Here is a 17,212-nt window from a genome sequence, read left to right as displayed (position 1 = left end):
CATTAAGGTAGAAGGGTTTTTAGATGTGTTAAAATATGCATAAGGTAGGCAAAAGTACGTTTACTTTGTTTGCACTAAAATATAAAGCAGATAGGGTTTTGTACATACTCAAATCCAGAAACACCACAATGATCAGTCTGCTTGATTTTTCGTGAAATGGTATACACATTAAACTATTGGCCTCTTGCACATTTGATATAGTGTTGTGTGGAGTTACCTTAGACAAGTATGTGTTGAAGTTGACTGCCCAATCAAATGGCTTACATGGTGTAATAGTGAATGTAACTCAAGTGATTGGTATTTAGACTCGAGGATTACCTACATTTACCGTGCGCATGTAAATCACAATGCGGAGAAGTTATTATTTTCTGAGCCTAGTCATTTTCTGAAGAACAGACTGGATTTTACCACCAGTGGAAAACTAACCGGTATTGGAATCAGTTGCAAAATGGAAAAACTTGAAATATAAAAGCTACAATGGAAAATATAAGGTAAACAGATACGGAGAGGGAAACTATAAACTTGAATGCATATACTACAGAAGCACAAAAAAGTTATAAATATAAATATATTGGTCCCATAATTTATTAAACTCGTTTGTGTTAGAAAACCCGTTAACTAAACTCTGTATTGAATGTCGACTAATGTTATGTCATATATTATTTTTTATCGTTAAGTATTCTTAAATTCCAAAATGCATTGCAAAGGGACGTAGTCGCTGCATGCACTTTGTAACCTACCGTTTTGATAAAAGCCGATTTACTTAATAAAAGCAAGCATCGCGGCGAAATCAAAAGACGAACTTGATCATCGTCTTATGGTAATTTTGTAAAATCCTTACCGTACACATTAACCTGTCATTATTATTGCATTGTAATTGCCATTGTTTTATCAAATGATTGTCAATAGCTCAGCTAGTATATCATGACTACGGTACAGTATAAAGTACTTAAGCCTCCCAGTTATAATTACACGTAAAGTGAAACTGAAAGTAGAAAATAAAACGATGTTTACAGAAAATGCTAATATCCAAAAGCTTAATATACGATGTGATTATGAATAAAACAAAACTTTAATAAACATCTTCATGTCAGCAGTTGAGCAAACTTTGACCAGTACATGACATTACCATACAAGGAAATTAATATAAAAACATCCGTACCTGGATGTCTAAATTATGACATTCAAAACGGGGTTTTTAATCTTCTTATCCCTGAAAAAATCATTAAAAAATGAGCCCACATACAATTTTTTCGACGGTGATAAGGAAGAGTCCATGATACTGTACAATAATAATGAATGACTTATCTGAATCTTCTGAATTTCCTTAGAACGTAAATTCAGTCTTTTAATAAGGTCAGTCAGTGTGCAGACCTATGGCGCACAAGTGTCAAAATTTAAGGTATCAATCTAACATAACAATGACTTTTTAGTGGTAATTTGCACTATGTATAATAACAAACTCAAAAGTGATTGAAATAGACACATATCTGTCTTGCATTTTATTATGGACTTTTTGAGACTTAAGAAACGAAAACACAAAAGCTGTTACATTAAAGGTTCGGATGTATGTATGTATATATGTATTTCTTAGGCGGGTGCTTAACCACTAGGCCACAGAGACGGCGATGAAAAATTAAAAAACAGATAACCATGGAAAAACCCTTAACAGTAAAATATAAAATCAATGGTAGATTAAGGGTTGAAAAATACCTATGTAGAGTTAAAAAAATTACACTTGGCAATTTAATTATTCAGGAGTGAACCGCCGAAAGCTGTTGGAATGTCTGTTGCAAAGAAAAATGAGGAGTTACTACGGGAGACGGTCCTAGACCTTCTCTCCCACAAACAGAACACACACACCATCATGGAGGAGGTGACCTGAAATTTATTTTCATGATTGTTATAGCTCATTTAATCACCACCTTTTTGTTATCGTTCCCAGCATTTTGATATTGGAGTTAATGTTTAGAGAAACACAAAGATGTTTTTTTTCCAACATTATACAAGTATGCATTGTTCAAGAATATTTGAAAATGCTTTATTTTTCCAAAAAGCATTTCTAGTGCTATTGGAAAATGCATGATTTTGAGCTTTGAGTTTACAAAATTCTGTTTAAATGAGAACCATAATAGATATTGTTTGTTGTTCTTTAAATAAATAAACTACATGACAAAGTTGGCATTATGCTGCCAGCATGAAATCTGTGAGACAGTCTCTTTTACCAATCTTGTTTGTTGATATGATATCTTTATGATTTATTTTATTTTATTTTAAATAATAAATAGTTACATGGCCATAAATTTCCTAGTTAAAGTGCAGGATATCACTTATATATTTTTATCTTTTTCCAAAATCGAACATAATGAATTAAAATAATTTTACTTTTTTGCATCAACCTGTTTGTGCCCTTTGAAGGGAGAGCTGATGAAGTTTAATGGGTAAAATTTTACATGAGTATGGTACATGTTTGTATTTACTACCTTTTTTTTGGTCGACTGTCGGCAATATTACATTCCCATTTTGTTTCCCATTTACAGCTTTCAGAACTTACTGCAAACAACAGCAAGTTACACTCTACTCTTCTTGGTAAGGCTTGCTTTTGATGACAGTTTTCTTGTAGTTTCATATTAATGCAAGTTTCTTTGTTTTTATGGGAAAAAAATTATTTTTTTTGATTGCTTTATCACATGATCAGTGTCATGTGATCTTTCTAAATATACTGATAGGGATTATTTGTCTAGCTTCAATCAAGCCTTTTTTGGCATTCAAAGGTTGTTAAATAGATCTTTTCATGTCCAATTTAAATTGAAATTAAAAAAAGTAAATAAATTACAAACTACAATACCTTAACCTTCATAAATTCTGGGGTCATTAATTGTACCGGGGTACATATTTGTACAATCGGTAAGCAATACCCTTAAATGACACTGATATTTAACAAATGGCCAATTGTACATCCAATATCTTAGAAGATACAACTTAAACCATTATAGTAAATTTGGTAAAACCTTTAAATCAAGGTGTTGGAAGTGTTGTCATGGAAACCATGGTTGGTTCAAGGACACATGCTGGCTTCCAGGGGACTGAGTCTTATATAAGCAGATTCTTGGATGCCTTTCAAATACCTGACAAACAGGAACAGAATGTAAGTTGTTTGGATATGGTATATATAGAGCTGCAACGATTCACTTAAAGCTCGATTTGATTCCGATATCAAACATGTCGATCCGATTATTTTCGATTCGATTCATGTTTAACTTATTGCTGTATTTAATATTAATTTATATATTATATTTAAAGCATATTGAAGCATTGCAATGATGAAAAATTAGGACAGTGTTTCATCAAGAACAAATTTTAATTAACAAAACTATCTGTTTACAAAGTTAACTTACAAACAAAAAACATCACACACTTACAACAGAAACATGTAACTGTTGACATTTTTAATGAAAAACAAAACATGACAATGATTTGTTATTTTTAAATTTAATTAACAGTTTCTGTACATGTCAAATTTGACAGACTTTCTTTAAGTTTGAACACATCGATTGAGTGATTCCATTTCAAATGCTGCATGAGCTAAGTCGAGCTGTTTGGATAAGTAACGTCATTGAAATAAATTTTACATGTTGCTTTTTTGTATCAATCCCTCGCAGAGCCCAAAATGTGCCCACTCTCTTGATTTTAGTATAAAAGGTGCATCTTCCAATGAGGGAGACACCATGTGACTAGACTAGTAAGAATGAAACTCTATTATTGATTTGATTGCCAGATTAACTATCAACCAATCGCATGCCGCTTAACAAAAGTCCGTTTAGAATGCAGGTACAACGGGTCATTTTGTACATGCATGTTTAATATGCGGATCGAATCGAAATTTGGGGTTTCTGTATTGAATCAAATCAGCGAGTTTAAAACCGGTTTTTCGATGCATCTGTGCCAATCGTTGCACCTCTAATATAGTATCTGCCTTTCTGAAAGCTTTTTCTTAAAATTGAACAGTATATTAAACAGGGTAAAGAAACATCAATTCACTGCCATGGAATATTTTTTGGAAATCTTTTTTTGTCATTTTGATAAAAAAAAAATCATTGGCATCTTTTACAGTCAATTTGGTAAAAATATACTTTGTGGCATGGAGAATAACAGCTATAAAAAAGCAGAAAAAAGCGCTGTACATAATGATGGTTTTAATATATTTCCGCCTTCAATTTGATATATATCTTGAACCACTTCAAATCACAGGTACATAGGCGACTGTAATCAAATTGATGAAAAATACTTTAACTATAAAATGAACTTTACCTCATTATCAATAATGATTCTATTCAGAAACAAGTACAGTCTGTGGTTTGTCTGATGAAAGCCCTAACTGACGATGGGAGCACCAGGGCTCGTCTCCATGACAGCCTTTGTAAAAAGAGTGACCTGCCCCTGAATGGTATCTGGGTTCTACACAGGGACGGAGTACTGCCATTCACAATGTATTTTACAGGGTAAGCTTTGTAATCTGGATCATTTGTAACACAGATTAACTCAAAATTGATAATTCCATGTTTCTTTTTGCACAGATAATAGATTTCAGTTACTGTCCAATCATTTTACATTATGAGTATATAAATAGGTCCAGCTAGGTGTAGGAAATTATTGAGAAATTCTGAGAAATAATTTCAGAAAGCTCAAAATCACAAAGGAAACAGTGCAGCTGAAATTTGACTAACTTAATGTAAGACGGATCATCGTAGAAATATTGTATGTAACTTGCTCTGAAATAATTATTCTTGACATATTTCAGCAGTATATAATCCATTAACAGTAACACATATATTGAAATTACATTTTGGGCTACCTAGCTAAGAAACTTGCCAAGGGTCTTGAATGAACAAGCTCCAAGTTAATTGTTCACCCTGATTTTTGTGCAAGTGTCAGGATGCAATTTAAACTCTTGATATTTCATTTGCTTATACTGCTGAAAAGAAGAAGGGAATAAGAAAATGAAACACAAGCCACTATATGCAACACATATATGATACATTCCAGGTTGGTCAACTCCTGTAAGCCACTGGAGGACTTCGTAAATCAGATGATTACTTCCTGCAGGCTATCAGATGACGTGGAGACTGTAAAAGGTACTCTTACAGATAGTAACTGAAATGAAACCTAAATTATAACATATTGAGAGTTACATGTGTGATATTATATATCCGATTTTACTAAAGGTTTATCCTCCGCCTGTCTATCCCATAAATCTGTCTGTACGGAAAAAGACTGCACACCGCAAGTATTTTGCAAGCTACCGTAGCTTAATGAATCTTGGGATAGTGGGCCATTAGGAGATGCATGTCATCGTGGTTTCTATGGCAACATATTATTTTTCAAGCTACCGCTTCTAATCTTAACAACTCAACTGGATCTTGGTATGGTTTCATGGTATAAAAGCTTCTTTCATGAATGTTTGTATATGGATAATGGGCAATTAGGGAATTATGTACCTTAAATCTCTTATGTAGACAATAATTGTGTTTGCTATGGCAACAAATCAGTGAAAATACCACTTTTTGACTGGATCTCGGCATAACTCAAAAACTATTAAAGCTACGTTCATGAAAAATGGTAGCTGTTTATTTCAGGTTTGATGTCAGAGCTGGTATGGCTGGGATATGGAGATGGGGAAATGTTGGATCCAACTGTAGGCGGCCAGGCAACACACACATTGGCAGCAATCATTACTGGTATCAGCTTTGAGTTTATACCAACTTATTTTTGTCTGATAGTGACAAAAAATGATAGATTTTACAATAACACGGATGTTTGCTTCCTTCATAAAGGTCAAACACTGATGTCAATAATAAGAAATCTCCAGACAGCTTCTCAGCTCAGATCTGACAATCTGTGTGGACAATCTTGTCCGCAGCAAAACTTGAAAAGTCTTTGAGGTATTGTCTTTAAACTTCATATACAGTAGATCTCATGGCGGAGAATTGCAGAGCACAGGAACCATAACTCAAGTCAGGATTCAGTATTTTTTTAGTTCCTGCCCCTTGTTATTTTTCATACTTATTGTTTGTCCGCAGCATCACTTGAAAAGTCATTGAGGTAATTGATTAAAACTTTATGTACAGAAAGATCACATTTAGAAAAAGTGCAGTACTTAGGAACCCTAACTCTGGGTGAAGTATTTTTTAAATTAATCGCCCTTTGTTATTTTTCATACTTGCTTGTCCGTAGCATAACTTGAAAAGTCATTGAGGTATTGAATTCAAACTTCATATTGAGTTTGATCTCATTAAGGAGAAGTGCAGTGCACAGGAACCATAACTCTTGCTGCAATGTTTTTTGAGTTATTGCCCTTTTTTAATTTTCATTGTTATCCTTTATCAAGGCAAAGTTGATACTGTTCCTCATTTGGCGGGGGGATATGGCAGTCTCGGTATATGAGATTTTGATGTCTTTGGGCTAATGTATTTATTCACCTTGAGCAGGCCTAGTAGATGCAGTCATTACTGGTGAAACCGCTGACATAATCTGCGTGCTTGATCCTGGCACTGCGGACACCACCGCCATGAGGAAGTGTTGTACAAGTCTCCTGCCCCATATTCTCAGTCACAACCCTGTCCTTAAAGGTAAACTAATACACACTGGTATACATTTTAGTAACAATTTTGTTTGCTAAGTTTGTTTCAAAATGAAAAGCTCTGTTTAACGACTGCTCATCAGAAGCAGTAATAATTAAAAAAAAACACAATCTGAATAGACAAGAAAACATGTATAAACAACGCAAATCTTGTGTGGTTTCAGACACTCCTGGTATTTAACTAATGCATATTTCTGCCTTATTTTACACAAAAATGTTACCTTAGATTTGACTAAGAAAATCTTCTTATATTAAGTCCAAAAGTTTTCAGCAAACTCTTAATGCGGAATTTGTAAGGAAGTTGACACACTCATCAACAGTATACTGATATAAATCTATTTTGGTCACTATTTCAAGCATCTTCTGATTTGGTACAAATTTGATTGTGTTCAAATCCTTGTGTCAAATCAAGTATTATAGCTATATATGTTATATCCACTTTTTGCATTCAATCCGGGATAATTAAGCAGCAAATGATTATGGAAAACACTTTGCTAATGTTTATGACATCACAAAATCAAAATTTATATCTATATGCCAATATGGAGTATTTTAAAATAGTTTTTTTTATCAAATAAGTTGAAAGTATCAATACGATAATATGTTTTAGCCTTTATTCCATGCGAAAACTGTGAAAGTAAACCATTTTCTTTGTTTGAATATCTGTGGCTGCTCTTAACATGCTTTTATGCACCAGAGTATCCTAAGATGTTCACATCCTCCAAAAGGGTATTGTCTGTATTATGCTCTCCTGTGTTTTAGTTTCCCAAGCAATAAGGCAACAGAGTGCCTGGGTTTTTGGGAACGTTCCAAGATCTCTCACCTCCTTATACAAGCAGGTAAGCTGCACATAACAGATTTAAGTAAATTGACAGTTTTGTAAAAGTGTTAATTCTTTTTAGAATTTTAGAAGCTCACTTTTACATGCTGAGTAGCCTAATAAAAAAGGGTTAGAAAAGGCTTTTTATTAGTCAAAGATCATGATTTTTTTTAATGAACAACATTATACTACCACCTTTGATCAGCATGGCAGAGAAACATTAATAGAAGAGAAGTACTGATATGAGAACTGTTCTGAATGAAACAGGTATCTGGTAAATTAATTAAAGTAGAAAAATGTCTTAATTGATCTAAACTTGTGTGATGTTTTTATTTTTTTGGATGACAGTGCAAGTTGAGAAAGGCACTTTAGTCATTATCCAGGTGATATAATCAATATAATTGTAAACAAGGTATAGACAGAGGTGTAGACCTGTTGTATAGTATCAGTGTGTTACAGCTGCTGATGCCATAAATCATGGGTGAGGTATAGACAGAGCTGCAGACCTGTTCTATAGTATATGTGTGTTACAGCTGCTGTTGCCATAAATCATGGGTGAGGTCTAGACAGAGCTGCAGACCTGTCCTATAGTATATGTGTGTTACGGCTGCTGATGCCATAAATCATGGGTGAGGTCTAGACAGAGCTGCAGACTGTTCTATAGTATATGTGTGTTACGGCTGCTGATGCCATAAATCATGGGTGAGGTCTAGACAGAGCTGCAGACCTGTTCTATAGTATATGTGTGTTACGGCTGCTGATGCCATAAATCATGGGCGAGGTCTAGACAGAGCTGCAGACCTGTTCTACAGTATATGTGTGTTACGGCTGCTCATGCCATAAATCATGGTTGAGGTCTAGACAGAGCTGCAGACCTGTTCTATAGTATATGTGTGTTACAGCTGCTGATGCCATAAATCATGGGCGAGGTCTAGACAGAGCTGCAGACCTGTTCTATAGTATATGTGTGTTACAGCTGCTGATGTCATAAATCATGGGCGAGGTCTAGACAGAGCTGCAGACCTGTTCTATAGTATCAGTGTGTTACAACTGCTGATGCCATAAATCATGGGTGAGGTCTAGACAGAGCTGCAGACTGTTCTATAGTATATGTGTGTTACAGCTGCTGTTGCTTTAAATGATGTGTGAGGTATAGACAGAGCTGCAGACTGTTCTATAGTATATGCGTGTTACAGCTGCTGTTGCTTTAAATGATGTGTGAGGTATAGACAGAGCTGCAGACCTGTTCTATAGTATATGCGTGTTACAGCTGCTGTTGCATAAAATGATGTGTGAGGTATAGACAGAGCTGCAGACCTGTTCTATAGTATATGCGTGTTACAGCTGCTGTTGCATAAAATGATGTGTGAGATATAGACAGAGCTGCAGACCTGTTCTATAGTATATGTGTGTTCAGCTGCTAATGCCATAAATCATGGGTGAGGTATAGACAGAGCTGCAGACCTGTTCTATTGTATATGTGTGTTACAGCTGCTGTTGCATAAAATGATGTGTGAGGTATAGACAGAGCTGCAGACCTGTTCTATAGTAAATGTGTGTTTACAGCTGCGGATGCCATAAATCATGGGTGAGGTATAGACACAGCTGCAAGCCTTTCCTAAAGTATATGTGTGTTACAACTGCTGTTCCCATAAATCATGGGTGAGGTCTAGACAGAGCTGCAGACCTGTTCTATTGTATATGTGTGTTACAGCTGCTGATGCCATAAATCATGGGTGAGGTATAGACAGAGCTGCAAGCCTGTCCTATAGTATATGTGTGTTACAGCTGCTGTTGCCATAAATCATGGGTGAGGTATAGACAGAGCTGCAAGCCTGTCCTATAGTATATGTGTGTTACAGCTGCTGATGCCATAAATCATGGGCGAGGTCTAGACATAGCTGCAGACCTGTTCTATTGTATATGTGTGTTACAGCTTCTGTTACCAAAACTCATGGGTGAGGTCTAGACAGAGCTGCTGACCTGTTCTATTGTATATGTGTGTTACAGCTGCTGTTGCCATAAATCATGGGTGAGGTATATACATAGCTGCAGACCTGTTCTATTGTATATGTGTGTAACAGCTGCTGTTGCCATAAATCATGGGTGAGGTATAGACACAGCTGCAAGCCTGTTCTATAGTATATGTGTGTTACAACTGCTGTTGCCATAAATCATGGGTGAGGTCTAGACACAGTTGCAAGCCTGTCCTATAGTATATGTGTGTTACAGCTGTTGTTGCCATAAATTATGGGTGAGGTATAGACACAGCTGCAAGCCTGTTCTATAGTATATGTGTGTTACATCTGCTGTTGCCATAAATCATGGGTGAGGTCTAGACACAGCTGCAAGCCTGTCCTATAGTATATGTGTTACAGCTGATGTTGCCATAAATTATGGGTGAGGTATAGACACAGCTGCAAGCCTGTTCTATAGTATATGTGTGTTACATCTGCTGTTGCCATAAATCATGGGTGAGGTCTAGACACAGCTGCAAGCCTGTCCTATAGTATATGTGTGTTACAGCTGCTGTTGCCATAAATCATGGGTGAGGTCTAGACAGAGCTGCAGACCTGTTCTATTGTATATGTGTGTTACAGCTGCTGTTGCCATAAATCATGGGTGAGGTATAGACATAGCTGCAGACCTGTTCTATTGTATATGTGTGTAACAGCTGCTGTTGCCATAAATCATGGGTGAGGTATAGACACAGCTGCAAGCCTGTTCTATAGTATATGTGTGTTACAACTGCTGTTGCCATAAATCATGGGTGAGGTCTAGACACAGTTGCAAGCCTGTCCTATAGTATATGTGTGTTACAGCTGTTGTTGCCATAAATTATGGGTGAGGTATAGACACAGCTGCAAGCCTGTTCTATAGTATATGTGTGTTACATCTGCTGTTGCCATAAATCATGGGTGAGGTCTAGACACAGCTGCAAGCCTGTCCTATAGTATATGTGTTACAGCTGATGTTGCCATAAATCATGGGTGAGGTATAGACACAGCTGCAAGCCTGTTCTATAGTATATGTGTGTTACATCTGCTGTTGCCATAAATCATGGGTGAGGTCTAGACACAGCTGCAAGCCTGTCCTATAGTATATGTGTGTTACAGCTGCTGTTGCCATAAATCATGGGTGAGGTCTAGACAGAGCTGCAGACCTGTTCTATTGTATATGTGTGTTACAACTGCTGTTGCCATAAATCATGGGTGAGGTATAGACAGAGCTGCTGACCTGTTCTGTTGTATATGTGTGTTACAGCTGCAGATGCCATAAATCATGGGTGAGGTATAGACAGAGCTGCAAGCCTGTCCTATAGTATATGTGTGTTACAGCTGCTGTTGCCATAAATCATGGGTGAGGTATAGACAGAGCTGCAGACCTGTTTTATTGTAGATGTGTGTTACAGCTGCTGATGCCATAAATCATGGGTGAGGAATAGACATAGCTGCAGACCTGTTCTATTGTATATGTGTGTTACAGCTGCTGATACCATTAAGCATGAGTGAGGTATAGACAGAGCTGCAGACCTGTTTTATTGTATATGTGTGTTTCAGCTGTTGTTTTCATTAAACATGAGTGAGGAATTGACAGAGCTGCAGACATGTTCTATAGTATATGTGTGTTACAGCTGCTTTTGCCATAAATCATTGGTGAGGTATAGACACAGCTGTAGACCTGTTCTATTGTATATGTGTGTTACAGCTGCTGTTGCATTAAATCATGTGTGAGACATAGACACAGCTGCAAGCCTGTTTTAAAGTATAAGTGTGTTACAGCTGCTGTTGCATTAAATCATGTGTGAGGCATAGACAGAGCTGCCAACCTGTTCAATAGTAAATGTGTGTTTCAGCTGTTGTTGTCATTAAATCATGTGTGAGGCATGGACAGAGCTGCAGACATGTTCTTTAGTAAATATGTGTTACAGCTGCTATTGCCATAAATCATTGGTGAGGTATAGACAGAGCTGCAGACATGTTCTATAGTAAATGTGTGTTACAGCTGATGTTGCCATAAATCATGTGTGAGGCATAGACAAGGCTGTAGACCTGTTCTATAGAATATGTGTGTTACAGCTGCTGTTGACATAAATCATGTGTGAGGCATAGACAGAGCTACAGACATGTTCTATAGTATATGTGTGTTACAGCTGCTGTTGCCATAAATCATGTGTGAGGCCTAGACAGAGCTGCAGACCTGTTCTATAGTATATGTGTGTTACAGCTGCTGTTGACATAAATCATTGGTGAGGTATAGAAAGAGCTGCAAACCTGTTTTATAGTAAATGTGTGGTACAGCTGATGTTGCCATACATCATGGGTGAGGCATAGACAGAGCTGCAGACATGTTCTTTAGTAAATGTGTGTTACAGCTGCTGTTGCCATAAATCATGTGTGAGGCATAGACAGAGCTGCAGACATGTTCTATAGTATATGTGTGTTACAGCTACTGTTGTCTTTAATCATGTGTGAGGTATAGACAGAGCTGCAGACCTGTTCTATAGTATATGTGTGTTACAGCTGCTGTTGCATTGAATCATGTGTGAGGCATAGACAGAGCTGCAGACATGTTCTATAGTATATGTGTGTTACAACTGCTGTTGCCATAAATCATGGGTGAGGTCTAGACACAGCTGCAAGCCTGTCCTATAGTATATTTGTGTTACAGCTGCTGTTGCCATAAATCATGGGTGAGGTATAGACAGAGCTGCAGACCTGTTCTATAGTAAATGTGTGTTCAGCTGCTAATGCCATAAATCATGTGTGAGGCATAGACAGAGCTGCAGACCTGTTCTATAGTATATGTGTGTTACAACTGCTGTTGCCATAAATCATGGGTGAGGTCTAGACACAGCTGCAAGCCTGTCCTATAGTATATATGTGTTACAGCTGCTGTTGCCATAAATCATGTGTGAGGCATAGACAGAGCTGCAGACATGTTCTATAGTATATGTGTGTTACAGCTGCTGTTGCCATAAATCATGGGTGAACCATAGACAGAGCTGCAGACATGTTCTATTGTAAATGTGTGTTACAGCTGCTGTTGACATAAATCATGTGTGAGGCATAGACAGAGCTGCAGACATGTTCTATAGTAAATGTGTGTTACAGCTGCTGTTGCCATAAATCATGTGTGAGGTATAGACAGAGCTGCAGAACTGCAGTGTAGTATAATTATGTTACAGCTGCTGTTGTCATAAATCATTGGTGAGGTCTAGACAGAGCTGCAGACCTGTTCTATTGTATATGTGTGTTACAGCTGCTGTTGCCATAAATCATGGGTGAGGTATAGACAGGGCTGCAGACCTGTTCTATTGTATATGTGTTACAGCTGCTGTTGCCATAAATCATGGGTGAAACAGACAGAGCTGCAGACCTGTTCTAGAGTATATGTGTGTTACAGCTGTTGTTGCCATAAATCATTGGTGAACAGACAGAGCTGCAGACCTGTTCTATAGTATATGTGTGTTACAGCTGCTGTTGTCTTTATTCATGTGTGAGGTATAGACAGAGCTGCAGACATGTTCTGTAGTATATGTGTGTTACAGCTGCTGTTGCCATAAATCATGTGTGAGGCATAGACAGAGCTGCAGACATATTCTATAGTATATGTGTGTAACAGCTGCTGTTGCCATAAATCATGTGTGAGGTCTAGACAGAGCTGCAGACATGTTCTATTGTATATGTGTGTTACAGCTGCTGTTGCCATAAATCATGGGTGAACCATAGACAGAGCTGCAGACCTGTTCTATAGTATATGTGTGTTACAGCTGCTGTTGCCATAAATCATGGGTGAACCATAGACAGAGCTGCAGACATGTTCTATTGTATATGTGTGTTACAGCTGCTGTTGCCATAAATCATGGGTGAACCATAGACAGAGCTGCAGACCTGTTCTATAGTATATGTGTGTTACAGCTGCTGTTGTCTTTATTCATGTGTGAGGTATAGACAGAGCTGCAGACATGTTCTGTAGTATATGTGTGTTACAGCTGCTGTTGCCATAAATCATGGGTGAGGTCTAGACAGAGCTGCAGACCTGTCCTATAGTATATGTGTGTTACGGCTGCTGATGCCATAAATCATGGGTGAGGTCTAGACAGAGCTGCAGACTGTTCTATAGTATATGTGTGTTACGGCTGCTGATGCCATAAATCATGGGTGAGGTCTAGACAGAGCTGCAGACCTGTTCTATAGTATATGTGTGTTACGGCTGCTGATGCCATAAATCATGGGCGAGGTCTAGACAGAGCTGCAGACCTGTTCTACAGTATATGTGTGTTACGGCTGCTCATGCCATAAATCATGGGTGAGGTCTAGACAGAGCTGCAGACCTGTTCTATAGTATATGTGTGTTACAGCTGCTGATGCCATAAATCATGGGCGAGGTCTAGACAGAGCTGCAGACCTGTTCTATAGTATATGTGTGTTACAGCTGCTGATGTCATAAATCATGGGCGAGGTCTAGACAGAGCTGCAGACCTGTTCTATAGTATCAGTGTGTTACAACTGCTGATGCCATAAATCATGGGTGAGGTCTAGACAGAGCTGCAGACTGTTCTATAGTATATGTGTGTTACAGCTGCTGTTGCTTTAAATGATGTGTGAGGTATAGACAGAGCTGCAGACTGTTCTATAGTATATGCGTGTTACAGCTGCTGTTGCTTTAAATGATGTGTGAGGTATAGACAGAGCTGCAGACCTGTTCTATAGTATATGCGTGTTACAGCTGCTGTTGCATAAAATGATGTGTGAGGTATAGACAGAGCTGCAGACCTGTTCTATAGTATATGCGTGTTACAGCTGCTGTTGCATAAAATGATGTGTGAGATATAGACAGAGCTGCAGACCTGTTCTATAGTATATGTGTGTTCAGCTGCTAATGCCATAAATCATGGGTGAGGTATAGACAGAGCTGCAGACCTGTTCTATTGTATATGTGTGTTACAGCTGCTGTTGCATAAAATGATGTGTGAGGTATAGACAGAGCTGCAGACCTGTTCTATAGTAAATGTGTGTTTACAGCTGCGGATGCCATAAATCATGGGTGAGGTATAGACACAGCTGCAAGCCTTTCCTAAAGTATATGTGTGTTACAACTGCTGTTGCCATAAATCATGGGTGAGGTCTAGACAGAGCTGCAGACCTGTTCTATTGTATATGTGTGTTACAGCTGCTGATGCCATAAATCATGGGTGAGGTATAGACAGAGCTGTAAGCCTGTCCTATAGTATATGTGTGTTACAGCTGCTGTTGCCATAAATCATGGGTGAGGTATAGACAGAGCTGCAAGCCTGTCCTATAGTATATGTGTGTTACAGCTGCTGATGCCATAAATCATGGGCGAGGTCTAGACATAGCTGCAGACCTGTTCTATTGTATATGTGTGTTACAGCTTCTGTTACCAAAACTCATGGGTGAGGTCTAGACAGAGCTGCTGACCTGTTCTATTGTATATGTGTGTTACAGCTGCTGTTGCCATAAATCATGGGTGAGGTATAGACATAGCTGCAGACCTGTTCTATTGTATATGTGTGTAACAGCTGCTGTTGCCATAAATCATGGGTGAGGTATAGACACAGCTGCAAGCCTGTTCTATAGTATATGTGTGTTACAACTGCTGTTGCCATAAATCATGGGTGAGGTCTAGACACAGTTGCAAGCCTGTCCTATAGTATATGTGTGTTACAGCTGTTGTTGCCATAAATTATGGGTGAGGTATAGACACAGCTGCAAGCCTGTTCTATAGTATATGTGTGTTACATCTGCTGTTGCCATAAATCATGGGTGAGGTCTAGACACAGCTGCAAGCCTGTCCTATAGTATATGTGTTACAGCTGATGTTGCCATAAATCATGGGTGAGGTATAGACACAGCTGCAAGCCTGTTCTATAGTATATGTGTGTTACATCTGCTGTTGCCATAAATCATGGGTGAGGTCTAGACACAGCTGCAAGCCTGTCCTATAGTATATGTGTGTTACAGCTGCTGTTGCCATAAATCATGGGTGAGGTCTAGACAGAGCTGCAGACCTGTTCTATTGTATATGTGTGTTACAGCTGCTGTTGCCATAAATCATGGGTGAGGTATAGACAGAGCTGCAGACCTGTTCTATTGTATATGTGTGTAACAGCTGCTGTTGCCATAAATCATGGGTGAGGTATAGACACAGCTGCAAGCCTGTTCTATAGTATATGTGTGTTACAACTGCTGTTGCCATAAATCATGGGTGAGGTCTAGACACAGTTGCAAGCCTGTCCTATAGTATATGTGTGTTACAGCTGTTGTTGCCATAAATTATGGGTGAGGTATAGACACAGCTGCAAGCCTGTTCTATAGTATATGTGTGTTACATCTGCTGTTGCCATAAATCATGGGTGAGGTCTAGACACAGCTGCAAGCCTGTCCTATAGTATATGTGTTACAGCTGATGTTGCCATAAATCATGGGTGAGGTATAGACACAGCTGCAAGCCTGTTCTATAGTATATGTGTGTTACATCTGCTGTTGCCATAAATCATGGGTGAGGTCTAGACACAGCTGCAAGCCTGTCCTATAGTATATGTGTGTTACAGCTGCTGTTGCCATAAATCATGGGTGAGGTCTAGACAGAGCTGCAGACCTGTTCTATTGTATATATGTGTTACAACTGCTGTTGCCATAAATCATGGGTGAGGTATAGACAGAGCTGCTGACCTGTTCTGTTGTATATGTGTGTTACAGCTGCAGATGCCATAAATCATGGGTGAGGTATAGACAGAGCTGCAAGCCTGTCCTATAGTATATGTGTGTTACAGCTGCTGTTGCCATAAATCATGGGTGAGGTATAGACAGAGCTGCAGACCTGTTTTATTGTAGATGTGTGTTACAGCTGCTGATGCCATAAATCATGGGTGAGGAATAGACATAGCTGCAGACCTGTTCTATTGTATATGTGTGTTACAGCTGCTGATACCATTAAGCATGAGTGAGGTATAGACAGAGCTGCAGACCTGTTTTATTGTATATGTGTGTTTCAGCTGTTGTTTTCATTAAACATGAGTGAGGAATTGACAGAGCTGCAGAACTGTTCTATAGTATATGTGTGTTACAGCTGCTTTTGCCATAAATCATTGGTGAGGTATAGACACAGCTGTAGACCTGTTCTATTGTATATGTGTGTTACAGCTGCTGTTGCATTAAATCATGTGTGAGACATAGACACAGCTGCAAGCCTGTTTTAAAGTATAAGTGTGTTACAGCTGCTGTTGCATTAAATCATGTGTGAGGCATAGACAGAGCTGCCAACCTGTTCAATAGTAAATGTGTGTTTCAGCTGTTGTTGTCATTAAATCATGTGTGAGGCATGGACAGAGCTGCAGACATGTTCTTTAGTAAATATGTGTTACAGCTGCTATTGCCATAAATCATTGGTGAGGTATAGACAGAGCTGCAGACATGTTCTATAGTAAATGTGTGTTACAGCTGATGTTGCCATAAATCATGTGTGAGGCATAGACAAGGCTGTAGACCTGTTCTATAGAATATGTGTGTTACAGCTGCTGTTGACATAAATCATGTGTGAGGCATAGACAGAGCTACAGACATGTTCTATAGTATATGTGTGTTACAGCTGCTGTTGCCATAAATCATGTGTGAGGCCTAGACAGAGCTGCAGACCTGTTCTATAGTATATGTGTGTTACAGCTGCTGTTGACATAAATCATTGGTGAGGTATAGAAAGAGCTGCAAACCTGTTTTATAGTAAAT

General features: G+C 38.4%; 1 protein-coding gene across 1 annotated transcript in view; it reads left to right on the top strand.

The window, feature by feature from the left end:
* Positions 1-1,343: 1,343 nt before the first annotated feature.
* Positions 1,344-17,212, top strand: part of LOC128243439 (Fanconi anemia group A protein homolog) — a 42,645-nt gene continuing 26,776 nt past the window's right edge. The window contains exons 1-9 of the mRNA XM_052961226.1: positions 1,344-1,402; positions 1,759-1,876; positions 2,541-2,589; positions 3,024-3,148; positions 4,339-4,502; positions 5,047-5,135; positions 5,637-5,738; positions 6,489-6,629; positions 7,403-7,479. Of these exons, the coding sequence (XP_052817186.1) occupies positions 1,377-1,402; positions 1,759-1,876; positions 2,541-2,589; positions 3,024-3,148; positions 4,339-4,502; positions 5,047-5,135; positions 5,637-5,738; positions 6,489-6,629; positions 7,403-7,479 (891 nt within the window). The 5' untranslated portion in view covers positions 1,344-1,376. The remainder of the gene's footprint in view (positions 1,403-1,758; positions 1,877-2,540; positions 2,590-3,023; positions 3,149-4,338; positions 4,503-5,046; positions 5,136-5,636; positions 5,739-6,488; positions 6,630-7,402; positions 7,480-17,212) is intronic.

Source organism: Mya arenaria, chromosome 8 (genome assembly GCF_026914265.1).
Source record: "Mya arenaria isolate MELC-2E11 chromosome 8, ASM2691426v1".
Taxonomy (NCBI): domain Eukaryota; kingdom Metazoa; phylum Mollusca; class Bivalvia; order Myida; family Myidae; genus Mya; species Mya arenaria.
The sequence above is the reverse complement of the archived record's forward strand: the minus strand, read 5'-3'. Positions and strand labels throughout refer to the sequence as shown.